General features: G+C 40.3%; 1 protein-coding gene across 2 annotated transcripts in view; it reads left to right on the top strand.

Annotated features, from left to right (window-relative positions):
* The window catches only part of LOC115200915 (rab11 family-interacting protein 3-like), a 108109-nt gene extending 94848 nt beyond the window's left edge, over positions 1–13261 (top strand). For both annotated transcript variants that reach the window (XM_029764030.1, XM_029764031.1), the window contains 4 exons: positions 2343–2424; positions 3007–3144; positions 10714–11010; positions 12977–13261. In XM_029764030.1, coding sequence (XP_029619890.1) covers positions 2343–2424; positions 3007–3144; positions 10714–11010; positions 12977–13093 — 634 coding nt within the window. In that variant the 3' untranslated portion in view covers positions 13094–13261. The remainder of the gene's footprint in view (positions 1–2342; positions 2425–3006; positions 3145–10713; positions 11011–12976) is intronic.
* Positions 13262–16317: the final 3056 nt, after the last annotated feature.

Below are 16317 nucleotides of genomic sequence, written 5' to 3'. Positions count from 1 at the left end.
CTCTTGCTCAGTTGTGCACTGGGGCCTCCCACTCCTCTTTCTATTCTGGTTAGAGCCAGTTGTACGCCTATGTAGATTTTCCATTTAGATTTTTTAGATTTTCCAGCTGCAATAGTCATTTACAACATTAACAATGTCTACACTGTATTTCTGATCAATTTTATGTTATTTTAATGGACAAAAAATGTGCTTTTCTTTCAAAAACAAGGACATTTCTAAGTGACCCCAAGCTTTTGAACTGTAGTGTACGTTATATACATTTGAAGTCGGAAGTTTACATACACTTTTACATACACGCCAAATACATTTAAACTCAGTTTTCCATAATTCCTAACATTTAATCCTTGTAAAATGTCCCTGTCTTAGGTCAGTTAGGATCACCACTTTATTTTAAGAATGTGAAATGTCAGACTAATAGTAGAGAGAATATTTTATTTCAGCTTTTATTTCTTTCATCACATTCCCAGTGGGTCAAAAGTTTACATACACTCAATTAGGATTTGGTAGCATTGCCTTTAAATTGTTTAACTTGGGTCAAATATTTTGGGTAGCTTTCCACAAGCTTCCCACAATAAGTTGGGTGAATTTTGTCCCATTCCTCCTGACAGAGCTGGAGTAACTGAGTCAGGTTTGTAGGCCTCCTTGCTCGCACACTCTTTTTCCGTTCTGCCCACAAATTTTGTATAGGTTTGAGGTCAGGGCTTTATGATGGCCACTCCAATACCTTGACTTTGTTGTCCTTAAGCCATTTTGCCACAACTTTGGAAGTATGCTTGGGGTCATTGTCCATTTGGAAGACCCATTTGCGACCAAGCTTTAACTTCCTGACTGATGTCTTGAGATGTTGCTTCAATATATCCACATAATGTTCCTTCCTCATGATGCCATCTATTTTGTGAAGTGCACCAGTCCCTCCTGCAGCAAAGCACCCCCATAACATGATGCTGCCACCCCCGTGCTTCACGGGTGGGATGGTGTTCTTCGGCTTGCAAGCCTCCCCCTTTTTCCTCCAAACATAACGATGGTCATTATGGCCAAACATTTCTATTTTTGTTTCATCAGACCAGAGGACATTTCTCCAAAAAGTACGATCTTTGTCCCCATGTGCAGTTGCAAACTGTAGTTTGGCTTTTTTATGGCGGTTTTGGAACAGTGGCTTCTTCCTTGCTGAATGGCCTTTCAGGTTATGTCGATATTGGGCTCGTTTTACTGTGGATATAGATACTTTTGTACCTGTTTCCTCCAGCATCTGCACAAGGTTCTTTGCTGTTGTTCTGGAATTGATTTGCACTTTTTGCACCAAAGTACGTTCATCTCTAGGAGACAGAACACGTCTCCTTCCTGAGCGGTATGATGGCTGCGTGGTCCCATGGTGTTTATACTTGCGTACTATTGTTTGTACAGATGAACGTGGTACCTTCAGGCGTTTGGAAATTGCTCCCAAGGTTGAACCAGACCTGTGGAGGGCTACAATTCTTTTTCTGAGGTCTTGGCTGATTTCCTTTGATTTTCCCATGATGTCAAGCAAGGAGGCACTGCGTTTGAAGGTAGGCCTTGAAATACATCCACAGGTACACCTCCAATTGACTCAAACGATGTCAATTAGCCTATCAGAAGCTTCTAAAGCCATGGCATCATTTTCTGGAATTTTCCAAGCTGTTTAAAGGCACAGTCAACTTAGTGTATGTAAACTTCTGACCCACTGGAATAGTGATACAGTAAATTATAAATGAAATAATCTGTCTGTAAACAAAAAATTTATTGTGTCATGCACAAAGTAGATGTCCTAACCGACTTGCCAAAACTGTAGTTTTTTAACAAGAAATGTGTGGAGTGGTTGAAAAATGAGTGTATGTAAACTAACACCTAAGTTTATGTAAACTTCCGACTTCAACTGTATGCACGTCAGCTTTGACATTGGTTTTGCACATCGGGCCGATGCCGATGTTGGCATTTTTAGCTATTATCGTCCGATTCCAATATGCTTACCAATATATCGTGCATCCCTAATGTGTACATATCTACCTCAATTACCTTGTACCCCTTCACATAAACTCAGTGCTCGTACCCCTTGTACATAGCCATGTTATCGTTACTCATTGTGTATCTGTTCTTACTTTTATTATTACATGTTTTACTTTTCTATTATTTCACTATTTTCTTTATCTGCATTGTTGGGAAATATCCATAAGTAAGCATTTCACTGTTAGTCCACACCTGTTGTTTATTAAGCATGTGACGAATACAATATGATTTGATTTTGAATAGGGGTTGTCAATGTGTACTGCACTGTGGCTATATCATTGGTGTATGTTATCAAACTGTGCTGTTTTCTATCGTAGGCTGCAGCAGCTGGATGAGGAAAACAGTAAGCTGAGGTCCTGTGTACCCTGTTACCGTGCCAACATTGAGAGACTAGAGGAGGTAAGAGCACTGTCTTTTCTCCCGTCCCTCCCTTTCCTCTCCTTTCACCTCCATATCAAGCCAAATCTCCAGTTTTCTTCTCTTCCCCCATCTCTTTTCCCTCCAATCCTTTGTCTATTTAGCTCTTCGCTCCAATCGCTTGTCTATTTACCTCTCCATCCACCTCTTCTCTCCTTTATGACCCCCATTTCTCCAGTTTTCATCTCTTCCCCTCATGTCTTCCCTCTTTCTCTTCCCTCCCATTTACAGCAAACTCCAAAAGTATTGTGACACACTTATTTAGGGGGGAGGGGGGGCTCTGTACTTCAGCACTTTGGATTTTAAATTATACAATTACTGAGGTTAAAGTGCACACGGTCAGCTTTCCTTTGAGGATGTTTTCATCCATATCAGGTGAACCATTTAGAAATTACAGCACTTTTTGTACATAGTTCCCCCATTTTAGGGGACCAAAAGTAGGACTTTCAAATCCAAAAGTGCTGGAGTACAAAGGCAAAACAACCTACAAATTGTCACTGTCCCAATACTTTTGGAACTCACTGTATCTCTCCTCTCATCCCTCCTTCCTCGTTTGCCCATTAGGAGAAGAGGAAGCTAGAGGATGAGGTGGAGGATGTGACTGAGAGACTGAACGAGGAGCTGGAAACCCGCAGGAAGACGTCCGATAAGCTGACCCACGAACGCCACCAGAACCAGAAGGAGAAGGAGCACACGCAGGAGGTGAGAAGTCATGAGGTCACACCTGTACATCGCAACCCACTGTACGTCCGTCTGACTCTGAATACATGTCAAATGTTGTCCTGTCTGTCATTTAGTTTTGCTCCGTCAATGAGTGGGATTAGGATTCCTTTTGGCTTTCGTTATTTTTCATCTCCTGGGTAGAAAAAAAATAAAAAAATAAATAAATATGGCTGTCAAAGTTTCTGCACGGACTCTATGAAGTATAAATATGCACATCTTTGAGCAACAAGAAAAACTTACTGAAAGTTTCATGATAAACACATTCCCAGGTGTTTCTTTAGATAACCGCAAAAGCATCAAGTAGCTAGCTAGTCATGCTCAGTGCTTAATTTGTAAACCGGGAGGTGCTGGAACAAACAGTGAGCACGAGAGGGGGGTGACCTGGGGAGTTTTGAGTTACCGGAATGCATGAAAAAAAATCCTTTATATTAAAGCATTGCGTTCATGTCATTTGAGTAGTGGCATAGAGCAGTAGAGTAGAGGCACTTACAGAAAGAAGTTGCACACATGGGGGTACATTTTTAGTGGCATAAAATGTTGGCCTTTAATAAACGCATTTCATGCAATTCTACGTAATTTTTCATGACTGGAAATTTTGGATAGAATCTTTGTTAATACCACACAAATGATCGAAATAGCAGGCTACTTTGACACTGACAAACTGAGAATCAGAGATCAATAAAAATGACCTTGTCTTGAATCTATCAATAGCCTAAGCCTAGGTGTGTGGAGACACATATTGTAGGCTACAATATGAGGAGGAATTATAGTCCTATAAATGCTTTCCAGTTTCACTGACTCACCCAATGATGGGCAGCTCACTCACTGGTGATGGCCGATGCACTCGTGCCAAAAGCCTTTCTCTCAATATTTGGAAGTTGATTAAATATTTTGGTGGCCTACAGCATAGTCTAAATAAATGATTAAGTGCAACACTTGAGAGATGAGTGTTCAGGCTCATGTCTATCGGAGCAGAGTGGGAGAGAGATCATAGAAAGTGAATCTCATTCTAGTTATGTGAGATACTGGCGCACTTCTCACACAGCCACCGTCACGTTGGTCTCAAACATATACTATGCCCACCTACTCTAGTGGTAGTGGTAGGACATTAATGGTAGGACATCAATGCTGCCCTACCACGCAAAAGAGCAGTAACTGCTCATAGAGTGAAACTGAGAAAAATTACATTTTTACATTTTAGTCATTTAGCAGACACTCTTATTCAGAGTAGTGAATGCATACATTTCATTAAAAAACAATTTTTTTCCTCGTACTGGTCCCCCGTGGGGGACTGACCGCCTTGATTCGGTCTTATGCAGCAAAATTTGAAATAGTGTTTTTACATTGGATAAAAGCAGAGACACAGAGCTACAAAATGGTATATCATACAGTGCATTTGAGGAACATTGGTTAAGTAATTCTGCTTTGAAATTTGATAACTTCACTTTTGAGAAAATGGCCTTTGAATGTTTTGGTACTTACTGGAGAGCTCTTTGTCTACACCCATTCAGCATCATTCACACCCTCTTAAGCTTTAGCCGCCACCCAAACGCTGACCATTTTACTCACCCTAGCAGAGCTGGTTAGGCTGTTTTCATGTTATCCAGAGCGTTGGTGACTAACTGTGTTGCTGGCAATAATTCAATTTATGTTTTTTTGCAGAAGTTTACTGACACCGTCCATATTCAACGGGTGTTGAGTGTTCGTAAATTCATCAGTTATTTGCACTCTAGCACACTCAGACGAGAGTGCTCTGAAATCGGAGTAAATGGCCAGACTGAATTTACAAACGCACCTGAAATGGTTACTTGCATAGTGGAGTCTTTTGCTAAGATATGTAGCTAGCTAGCTAAACAATTAACCGTAATCTCACCTCATGACGTTACTAGCCTGCATGAATCTGCAGGTAGCTAACCGATAAGGTTCAATGTTAGCTAGCTAACATTAGGCTATAACTAGCCAAGAAAATGTTTCTGAGATACGAATAATCAGATCATACACGTAACGTTAGCTAGCGAGCCAGAAAGCTAACGTTAGCTAGCTAACAGTACACTTTAACTTGAAATAAAACCACTTTCTGTCAAAATTAGAAACGTGTAATATCTGAAAATGTAGCTAGCTAGACCATCTTACCCATATACATCATGGATGGAAGCTTCTCCTGTCACGGATTGCATGGTTGCCCTTAGTTTGAAGATGTAATCCTGAGACAGGTGTTTTCTCTATTACCTTAGCTATCATACTTAATTACACCGATTTCAAAACTCTGTCCTCCAGAAAATGTAGAGCAACATATATGTAGTTTACTACGCGATAAAAACACTTTTAAAGCTGCGGTAAACAGGATTACCTACACATACTGACCAGCTTAAATAGACAGAAGCGTGCTAAATGGCAAACCAATCAAAACTCATCTCTCGGCATATCCAGCCCACTTATTATCTCAGCCAATCATGGCTAGCGGGAAGGTTGCTGACTTTTTCTGTGGCTAAACCAACTAGGCTTGTAATTTAACCATTTTATTTGTATTTGCAGATGGCAAACACGTTTGTTATTAAGGCACATGAAGGATATGCGAGGATATGCGCATGGCAAGGCCACTACAGCTTTGACGGGTCACGCCGTCGTGGGAAGCATCCTCAGCTGCTGTTGTGAAATGCTTGTGAAGAGCCGGGTAATTTTTCCACACAGACTCTCCAGTTCTAAAACTGGATGCCACCCATCTAGTGTCCAAGATCCTGCCGATTTTGCACAGCTGAATGTCTAAACTCTCTGTGCACTCCCTCAGCTCCATAAAGTTTTTGTTGGATATGCTATAAAGCGCATATAGCTTGTCGTTTAGTATTTTTAAATGATTGATAGATCCCATCACTTTTACCACATCGCCTACTGCAAGCTCAAGTCTGTGTGCCGAGCAGTACCAAACAGTTAAATTAGGGAAGAGGGCCTGGAGCCTTGTTGCTACTCCACTCTTGCATCCCAGCATGACAGACGCACCATCACGCGTAATTCCAATGGGGTTTTGGAGAGAAAGTCCTCAGTAAACTTTATACCCTCTAATGCAGATAACAGACAATTCTCTCAGCAGATAAATCCTCCAGTTCCACAAGATCAACAAAAATTTTGCCGGTGTGTCCATATCTGCCAGCCGAAGTCTGATATATACAATGAAGGCACTCTTTTATTCAAACTAGTAGCCTCATCGAGCATTAGGCGGATTTTGGGAGAGCGCTGTACTATTCTTTCAAATCGTTTTTGCTTCATTTCGGATGAAATATGTTGCTGTATGTTGGAGCAAGCAACATTGGAATGGAGAATTCTCATTTAACTCCTGACAGTCAATTTCTTGCTCAAAACCATGAGCGGGTCTGTGATGTTTAGCCTCCTTATAAGCTGTTCAAAAGACTAGCTGTAGTGTCTATGTTTTTATTTTGAGCTTTAACTACAACCTGTGTTAAGGTGTCCTCTTTAGACTTGTCTACAATGCGTGTTGCAGCTAAATGGCCCTTGGTTTGGGCATGTTCAAAAACCTTTTTTCTGGGGGCTCTTTGTTGCTTTTTTACTTCGGAGGCAGAGGATGTTACTGTACATTTCACTCACTCTTTTGCTAGTTTCATCCCTCCAGTCTATTCCGGGCCCAAACTCCATACCTTTTTGCATGTTGGACAGCCCAGCTTTGAATTTTGCTTGACAAGCCAGGGCTTATAAGTTTGCTTGGTCATGAACTGAGCCTCCGTCCAAATTGCACCTGTTCCGGGCACTATGTCAGTGGATGCACTGACTCATTAGTAGACGTACTAGCTAGTGGAGGTGCCGGTGGTGATGCTGAACTGGCGGGATAAGCAGCGCTGCTAGCTAAGGCATTGCCATCAGGAGCAGTTTGCTTCTCACTCCTCTCATCCGCCACTGACAGTTCTCTGGCTTATTTCGGGTTCGATTCACCATATTTTTCAGGACTTTTGGACTTGAAAAACTTAATCAAAGTTGATTGCCTTTTCTTATACATTTTTGATTTGGCTTTCCCTCAGTTTCAAATTCAGTAGGGAGACGACTAGCCTAGGCTACGTGACGTGATTACGTTGGGACCTCTTCACCAGCTGACCACCACTGCCAAGATCTGTTTCAAGATCAGTTACTTACCTCGCCGGGCCCGCCCCATAACCTATATGTACAAATAAGAGAGCAGGTCTGAAATCAGTGTGGAAGGATTAGGATGATTCCACAGAAGGAACACCACGCTTTTACATAGTTTTTTTCTGGGAGGCGGGAGAAATAACCAGGAGGCAACTTGATTTAACTCTGATCACTTTTTTATGTTTACAGTGCAAACAGTGAACAAATTGTATAAAAAATTATGCCGCGTGAGGTACCGGAGCCGGGCACATAGGCGCCGGAACAAACAAGGTCAAGTCTGAGAGGTGCCGACAGGATGCGGCTCTAATTAAGCACTGGTTACGCTAACGTTAGCTAGCTACTGTAGCTAACCAAACAAATATTTAAAATGGCCATCGCAGAATGCCTCTTTATATAACTCGAACGTCCAACAATGATTTTAATCAGAACAGGACATCCATTCCATTTAGCTGCTGTTTTGTTGTAGTTCTCCAGTCAAAGATTTAAAGCTGCAATATGTAACTTTTTGGGAGACCTGACCAAATTCATATAGAAATGTGAGTTATATGTAGTAGAGTTAAAATGGTTATTCCAGCAAACTTCAAATTATTAGAATAGTACACAACGCAGAACAGAACAATCAGGTTGAGATCAGTGGCCAAAGCCCGCGAACAGGAATATTCCAAGTTCAGACAGAAGGGGGGAGTCAGATCGCCAGGAACTTTACTTTTGGTTTCTAATTTTAATTGTTGCGCTACTGGTGATGCCTGTTGATGTTAGGTAGGCAGCTGCAGTAGCTGAATGATGTTAACATCTTCAGGTTTTGTTTCATTAAATGTATTTTATTTTATCTGGGTGCTTACGTCACCTACTAACACCCTGGTACTACCCTTAGCTCCCGCTCTCCTCAGTCTGAGAAAACACTGAGAGAGAAAGGTACGGGTTGCAGATTACTCCTTTGTAGAAGTCCGTAACGTGAAATAAATAAAACGTCCCAAGGTTAATGCTGTAGATATTGTTATAAGGGGATGTGAGACTATCGAAACACGTAACTTTCAGAGTTTTATTGTTGTTATTAATATAGTTACAGAGTGCTAAAAGTGTTGCTAGCTAGCATGACTTTCTTTCTGTGATGCAGAAGGCTAGCTGAGCTGCCGACTAGTGATGGTGTTGCATTATGTAGTTTTTGCCCTCTAAGGCGATTTTACGTTGTAACTTGTTTGTGTTGCAGTGGTTTTGTACATGAGTTGTTGTATTTTGCTACTATCAACACTGAAAGTACCTAGCAATGTATTGGGGATGTGAGACAGGATATGTGTTTTACCTTTCTTCATGCTCCTGTGTAGAACAACTTGTCAGGCGTTGCATTGGAGACTGATGTGTTCCTGTCCTGTCTTTTCATAATACTATTGCAGGTATGGTTCTATTGTCTAAGAATTAAGATTATACATTCTTTGTATTAAGGACTGGTTATTATTTTATACTATACATTATGGCTTTATGTATGAGTGTGATTGTGAGAGTCTGAGAAAACACAGAGAGAAAGAACAACTTGTCAGGCGTTGCATTGGAGACTGATGTGTTCCTGTCCTGTCTTTTCATAATACTATTGCAGCAGATCAACATAAAAGCCGACAGCCGTGGTGTCGCTCTTCAATTCTGGGTTCTCCTGTGGTGCATAAGAAACCCGCTACATATAGATCTGTCATTCTCATTAAAAACAAGTCTAAGAAGTGATAGATCTGTTATGTCTGTTATTTGTATGCTTCCCATTCTTAAGTTTCATTTTTAGGTTTTGTACACCTGCTTCAAATACAATGTTTTTGGTTATGGAAAATATATTTGACACCAGTTTAGGTTGCACAATGATTCTGTACACTATATTTGCTTGTTTTGTCACATAAACTGAAATTAGGAAAACTATTTGAATTTTTGCAACGAAGAAAACGGCGGTGCGATTTCTGCATAGTGCATCTTTAAGCAAATTATCACAATTCTAGTAGAAGCAACTTGTGGCTAGTTCATGTTGAAGAACATGGATAAGTTGTTCCTAGGCTAGATCTAATAGCTGTATTACATTAACTCAGATGTTAGCCGTATACTACGTACGTGGTTTGAGGAGTTAGCGAGGCAACTTTGGTCAACAAGTTCAACTTGGGATAACCGGTACCATGAAAGTGGCTCACCTTTTAGACAGGTACATTTCAATGGCAACGAATCCTTCAGAACTAACCTGCTCCCGGGAAGGCTAACTCCATTTATTTTGAATGAAGTGTCTGAACTGCGAGTTGCGAACCTATTAAATCAGATTCCCTCCCTCTCGCAAAGATTGCGTCATCATCCCCTTAATTTGAGGAAGACGACTGATAAAATGTTTCTTTGTGTGTTAAAAAATAGTAATGTTAAAATACCTATCGCATTTTACATTTATTAATGTCAGAATACATTTTAAACTTCACGCACAGTAAAACTTGTGTATGACTTAATATAATTATTTTATCGATAGGAATGTGAAAAAAGGTGCTTGTGTATTGATAAGCACACCAAAGACAGCAAAATAAAATAAAGACGGCACTTCAACAAGCCTATTTCACACCATAGCCTGCTGAATTTGTAAGATAACTTTTCTTTCATTTTCATTTCGGGAACAAATTAAAATGTGGCACAGACCCACCCATTGATTGATGTTTCAGCATTGTCTCAATGCACGCAGTTACAAGCCTGCTAGAGTTAGCAGCAGGCGGACAAGCAATATCTACCGCCGTAGTACGGATTAAGCCTGAGCTTGAATGTGAAGCTAACTGAAGCTGGCTAGCTTTAGAAAACCCTGAGTAGATCTAGCTTCAGTCGTAGTATATTGCTCTGGCTGATTTGTTGTTATTGTCATCTGTGGAATTCATAATATTGTTGGACAGGTTGAAATGCTCTTTGTATCCAGTGAACCAGTTCTATTTTTTCCCTATAGTTAACGCTCCAATCAGCAATTGGGAGAACACTCATTTAGAATGCCTGAAGCTTTAACAGAATTTGTGCGTGTGCATGCAAAATGTTAAACATCAAGAACATTGATAACAGAGAATAGGCCTACTTAAACATTTGGAGCATTTTGTTTCTGATAGAGATTATTTTGTTTCCATCCCTTACAATCAAAGCCTGTAAGTCAATGCACTGCTTTTTAAATTGAAAAATCTTTCTTTAGGGACAGATTTGAGCAAATTCAAAACATTTGATGAATTGCAATTAACTATTGAAAATCATGTGATTAATCACATTTATTTAAATCGTTTGAGTGCCCTAGTAAAAAAGGATACCTACAATTATAGTTTTTTTTTCAACCAAGCCCTCCAACGGTTGGTGACTAGTTGCTCTTGCAGAATAGACTATTGCGGTATCTCTCTCTAACAGCAGTCTCTCTCTCTCCCCTCACTCAACCAGCTGATTGAGGACCTGCGGAAGCAGCTGGAGCACCTACAGCTGTACAAGCTGGAGGCAGAGGCCAGGAGGGGGCTCTCTCCCAGTGCCGGGCTGCAAGAGTACCAGAGCCGCACCCGTGAGGCCGAGCTGGAGCAGGAGATCCGACGCCTCAAGCAAGACAACCGCAGTCTGAAGGAGCAGAACGACGAGCTAAACGGCCAGATCATCAACCTGAGCATCCAGGGAGCCAAGAACCTGGTGACGGCCTCCTTCTCCGAGTCGCTGGCGGCCGAGATCAACTCTGTGTCCCGGGGAGAGGTGAGTCACAATATAAATAGTAGACAGCAGATACACATAATACAGTGCCTTTAGAAAGTATTCACACCCCTTGACTTTTTCAAAATTTTATTGTGTTATAGCCTGAATTTAAAATTGATAACATTTCAATTTTTTGGGTCACTGGCCTGCACACAATACCCCATAATGTCAAAATGGAATTATGTTTTTCAAAAATTTTCTAAATGTATTGAAAATGACAAGCTGAAATGTTTCGAGCCAATAAGTATTCAACTCCTTTGTAATGGCAAGCCTAAATTAGTTCAGGACTAAACATATGCTTAACAAGTCACATAGTAAGTTGCATGGACTCACTCTGTAATAGTGTACCCCACACATTATCTGTTAGGTCCCTAAATCAAGCAGTGAATTCTAAACAGATTCAACCACAAAGACCACGGAGGTTTTCCGTGGCTCACAAAAGCACCTTTTGGTAGATGGAAAAGAAAAAAAAGCAGACATTGAATATCCGTTTGAGCTTGGTGAAGTTATTAATTACACTTTGGATGGTGTATCAATACATCCAGTCACTACAAAGATACAGGCATCCTTCCTAACTCAGTTGCTGGACGGAAAGGAAACACCATGAAGCCAATGGTGACTTTAAAACAGTTACAGAGTTCAATGGCTGGGATAGGAGAACACTGAAGACGGATCAACAACATTGTAGTTACTCCACAATACTAACCTAATTGACAGTGGGAAGAAGGAAGCCTGTACAGAATACAAATATTCAAAAACATGCATCCGGTTTGCAACGAGGCACTAAAGTAATACTGCAAATAATGTGGCAAAGCAATTCACTTTTGTCCAGAATACAAAGTGTCCAACACAAGACATTACTGACTACCACTTTCCATATTCTCAAGCGTAGTGGTGGCTGCGTCATCTTATGGGTGTGCTTGTAATTGTTAAGGACTGGGGAGTTTTTCAGGATTAAAAAATTAACTTAATAGAGCTAAGCAGAGGCAAAATCCTAGAGGAAAACCGGTTTCTGTGCGCTTTCCACCAGACATCTGGAGATTAATCCACCTTTCTGCAGGACAATAACATTAAACACAAGGCTAAATGTACATTGGAGATGTTTACCAATAAAGCCCTGAATGTTCCTGAGTGGCTGAGTTACAGTTTTGACTTAAATCTGCTAGCAATGATAAATAACCAAATTGACAGACATTGAAGAATTTTGAAAATAATAACGGGTGTGGAAAGCTCTTAGAGACTTACCAAGAAAGACTCACAGTTGTATTGACTGAGGGTTGAATACCTGTCTAACCAAGATATATTAGTGTTTTTATTTTTCTTACATTTTTTTACAAATGTTATAATTTTTCTTCCACTTTGACATTAGAGTATTTTGTGTAGATCGTTGACACCAAATGACAATTAAATCCATTTTAATCTTACTTTGTAACTAAACAAAATGTGGAAAAAGGCAAACGGTGTGAATACTTTCTGAAGGCACTAGATATACAGAGAAGGCTTTGCAGTTTTTTGTACCTTTATTTAACTAGGCAAGTCTTATTTTCAATGACAGCCTAGGAACAGTGGGTTAACTGCCTTGTTCAGGGGCAGAAAGACAGATTTTTACATTGTCAGCTCGGGGATTTGATCTTACAACCTTTTGGTTAATAGTCCAACGTTCTAACCACTAGGCTACCTGTCGCATTGATATACAGGCCATAAATGTACTGTATTTCCATGTCCATTTTATCTCCGTAAGACTCATTTGGATGAATAAAGGTGGAATAAAATACATTTCTTGCAACTTTGGTGCCCATGATACATCCCCCATCAAAATTCTGAATCTTAAATGCAGATTGCTGAAATCTATATTGTATATCTTGTTGTGTCCCTTTTTAACTTCTTAAATAATTGTTCAATGCAAATGAAAAGTTCATATAAGTTACTATCCTTCTAAACATTTCATCTGTTTTGTTGTTTGCAGTTGATGGAAGCCATCCGCAAGCAGGAGGACGTCAACTTCCGACTACAGGACTACATCGACCGCATCATTGTGGCCATCATGGAGTCCAACCCCTCCATTCTGGAGGTCAAGTACTAGAGGCGGCCATCTTAGAACAGGGCAGCCTGGCGGTCTCTCCGCCTCACTTGACTGCCATACTGGGAGAGACTGGCTAAACACTTAAAGACTGACTGCTGGGACTGACCACAAATATACAGTACCAGTGAAAAGTTTCGAACACCCTACTCATTCAAGGGTTTTTCAAAACTATGAAATAACACAAATGGAATCATGTCGTATGTAAAAAAGTGTTAAACAAATCAAAATATATTTTGGATTTTAGATTCTAAGTAGCCACCCTTTGCCTTGATGACAGCTGTGCACACTCTTGGCATTCTCTCAACCACCTTCATGAGGAATGCTTTTCCAACAGTGTTAGAGGAGTACCCACATATGCTGAGCACTTGTTGGCTGCTTTTCCTTCACTCTGCGGTCCAACTCATCCCAAACCATCTCAATTGGTTTGAGGTTGGGTGATTGTTGAGGCCAGGTCATCTGATGCAGCACTCCATCACTCTCCTTCTTTCTCAAATAGCCCTTACACAGCCTGGAGGTGTGTTGGGTTTTTGTCCTGTTGGAAAACAAATGATAGTCCCACTAAGCGCAAACCAGATGGGATGGCTTATCGCTGGAGAATGCTGTGGTAGCCATGCTGGTTAAGTGTGCCTTGAATTCTAAATACATCACTGACTGTCTCCAGCGAAGCACCCCCACACCATCAAACCTCCTCCTCCATGCTTCACGGTGGGAACCACACATGCGGAGATCATCCGTTCACCTACTCTGCATCTCACGAAGACACAGCGGTTGGAACCAAAAATCTCCAATTTGGACTCATCAGACCAAATGACAGATTTCCACCGATCTAATTTCCCGAATGGCACAGCGGTCTAAGGCACTGCATCAGTGCTAGAGATGTCACTATAGACCCTAGTTCGATCCCAGGGGTCCCATAGGGCGGTGCACAATTGGCCCAGCGTCGTCCAGGTTAGGGGAGGGTTTGGCCGGGGTAGGCCGTGATTGTAAAATAAGAATTTGTTCTTAACTGACTTGCCTAGTTAAATAAAGGTTAAATAAAAAAAGCCAGTTACATCATAGCCCGTAAAGGTTTTTGCGACTGCACTTGAAGAAACTTTTAGAGTTCTTCAGATGTTCCGGATTGACTGACCTTCATGTCCTAAAGTAATGATGGACTGTCATTTATCTTTGCTTATTTGAGCTGTTCTTGCCATAATGTGGACTTGGTCTTTGCCAAATAGGGCTATCTTCTGTATGCTACCCCTACCTTGGCTCAAATGCATTCAGAAGGAATGAATTCCACCTGCATTTCAATTAACACCTGTTAATTGAAATGCATTCCAGGTGACTACCTCATGAAGCTGGTTTGCGAGAATGCCAAGAGTATGCATAGCTGTCATCAAGGCAAAGAGTGGCTACTTGAAGAATCTCAAATCTATTTTGATTTCTTTAACACTTTTTTGTTACTACATGATTCCATATGTGTTATTTCATTGTGTTCATGACTGCACTATTCTTCTACAAAGTAGAAAATAGTAAAAATAAGAAAACCCTGAAAGAGTAGGTGTGTCCAAACTTTTCACTTGTACTGTGTGTGTGTGTGTGTGTGTGTGTGTGTGTGTGTGTATGTATGTATGTATCTGTGTGTGTATGTATGTATGTATCTATGTATGTATATATATATATGTATATATATATGTGTATATATATGTATATATATATGTGTATATATATATATATATATATATATATATATATATATATATATATATATATATATATATATATATATTATATATATACACATACACAGTTGAAGTCGGAAGTTACATACACCTTAGCCAATACATTTAAACTCAGTTTTTTCATAATTCCTGACATTTAATCCTAGTAAAAATTCCCTGTCTTAGGTCAGTTAGGATCACCACTTCATTTTAAGAATTTGAAATGTCTGAATAATAGTAGAAAGAATTATTTATTTCAGCTTTTTTTTCTTTCATCACATTCCCAGTTGGTCAGAAGTTTACATACACTCAATTAGTATTTGATAGCATTGCGTTTAAATTGTTTAACTTGGGTCAAACGATTCGGGTAGCCTTCCACAAGCTTCCCACAATAAGTTGGGTACATTTTCTATCGGATATGAGGTCCGTGCTTTGTGATGGCCACTCCAATACTTTGACTTTGTTGTCCTTAAGCCATTTTGCTTTGGAAGTATGCTTGGAGTCAATGTCCATTTGGGAAGACCCATTTGCGACCAGGTTTAACTTCCTGACTGATGTCTTGAGATGTTGCTTCAATATATCCCCATAATTTCCCCTCCTCATGATGCCATCTATTTTGTGAAGTGCACCAGTCCCTCCTGCAGCAAAGCACCCCCATACATGATGCTGCACCCTGCCACAATCGTACTTCACGGTTGGGATGGTGTTCTTCGGCTTGCAAGCCTCCCCTTTTTTTCCTCCAAACATAACTATGGTCATTATGGCCAAACAATTATATTTTCTTTCATCAGACCAGAGGACATTTCTCCAAAAAGTATGATATTTGTCCCCATGTGCAGTTGCAAACCGTAGTCGCACCAAAGTACATTAATCTCTAAGAGACAGAAGACATCTCCTTCCTGAGCAGTGTGACGGCTGCGTGGTCCCATGGTGTTTATACTTGCGTACTATTGTTTGTACAGATGAATCTGGTACCTTCAGGCGTTTGGAAATTGCTCCCAAGGATGATCTAGACTTGTGGAGGGCTACAATTATTTTTCTGAGGTCTTGGCTGATTTCTTTTGATTTCCCCATGATGTCAAGCAAAGAGGCACTGAGTTTGAAGGTAGGCCTTGAAATACATCCACAGGTACACCTCCAATTGACTCAAATGATATCAATTACCCTATCAGAAGCTTCTAAAGCCATGGCATCATTTTCTGGAATTTTCCAAGCTGTTTAAAGGTACAGTCAACTTAGTGTATGTCAACTTCTGACCCACTGGAATTGTGATACAGTGAATTATAAGTGAAATTATCAGTCTGTAAACAATTGTTGGAACAATTACTTGTGTCATGCACAAAGTAGATGTCGCATCCGACTTGCCAAAACTGTAGTTTGTTAACAAGAAATGTGTGGAGTGGTTGAAAATTAGTTTTAATGATTCCAACCTAAGTGTATGTAAACTTCCGACTTCAACTGTATATACATGTACTGTATATGTATAGCTATTTTAGGTGGGGAAAAACACTCCAATTACCC

This window comes from Salmo trutta, chromosome 10 (assembly GCF_901001165.1).
Source record: "Salmo trutta chromosome 10, fSalTru1.1, whole genome shotgun sequence".
Taxonomy (NCBI): Eukaryota; Metazoa; Chordata; class Actinopteri; order Salmoniformes; family Salmonidae; genus Salmo; species Salmo trutta.
The sequence above is the reverse complement of the archived record's forward strand: the minus strand, read 5'-3'. Positions and strand labels throughout refer to the sequence as shown.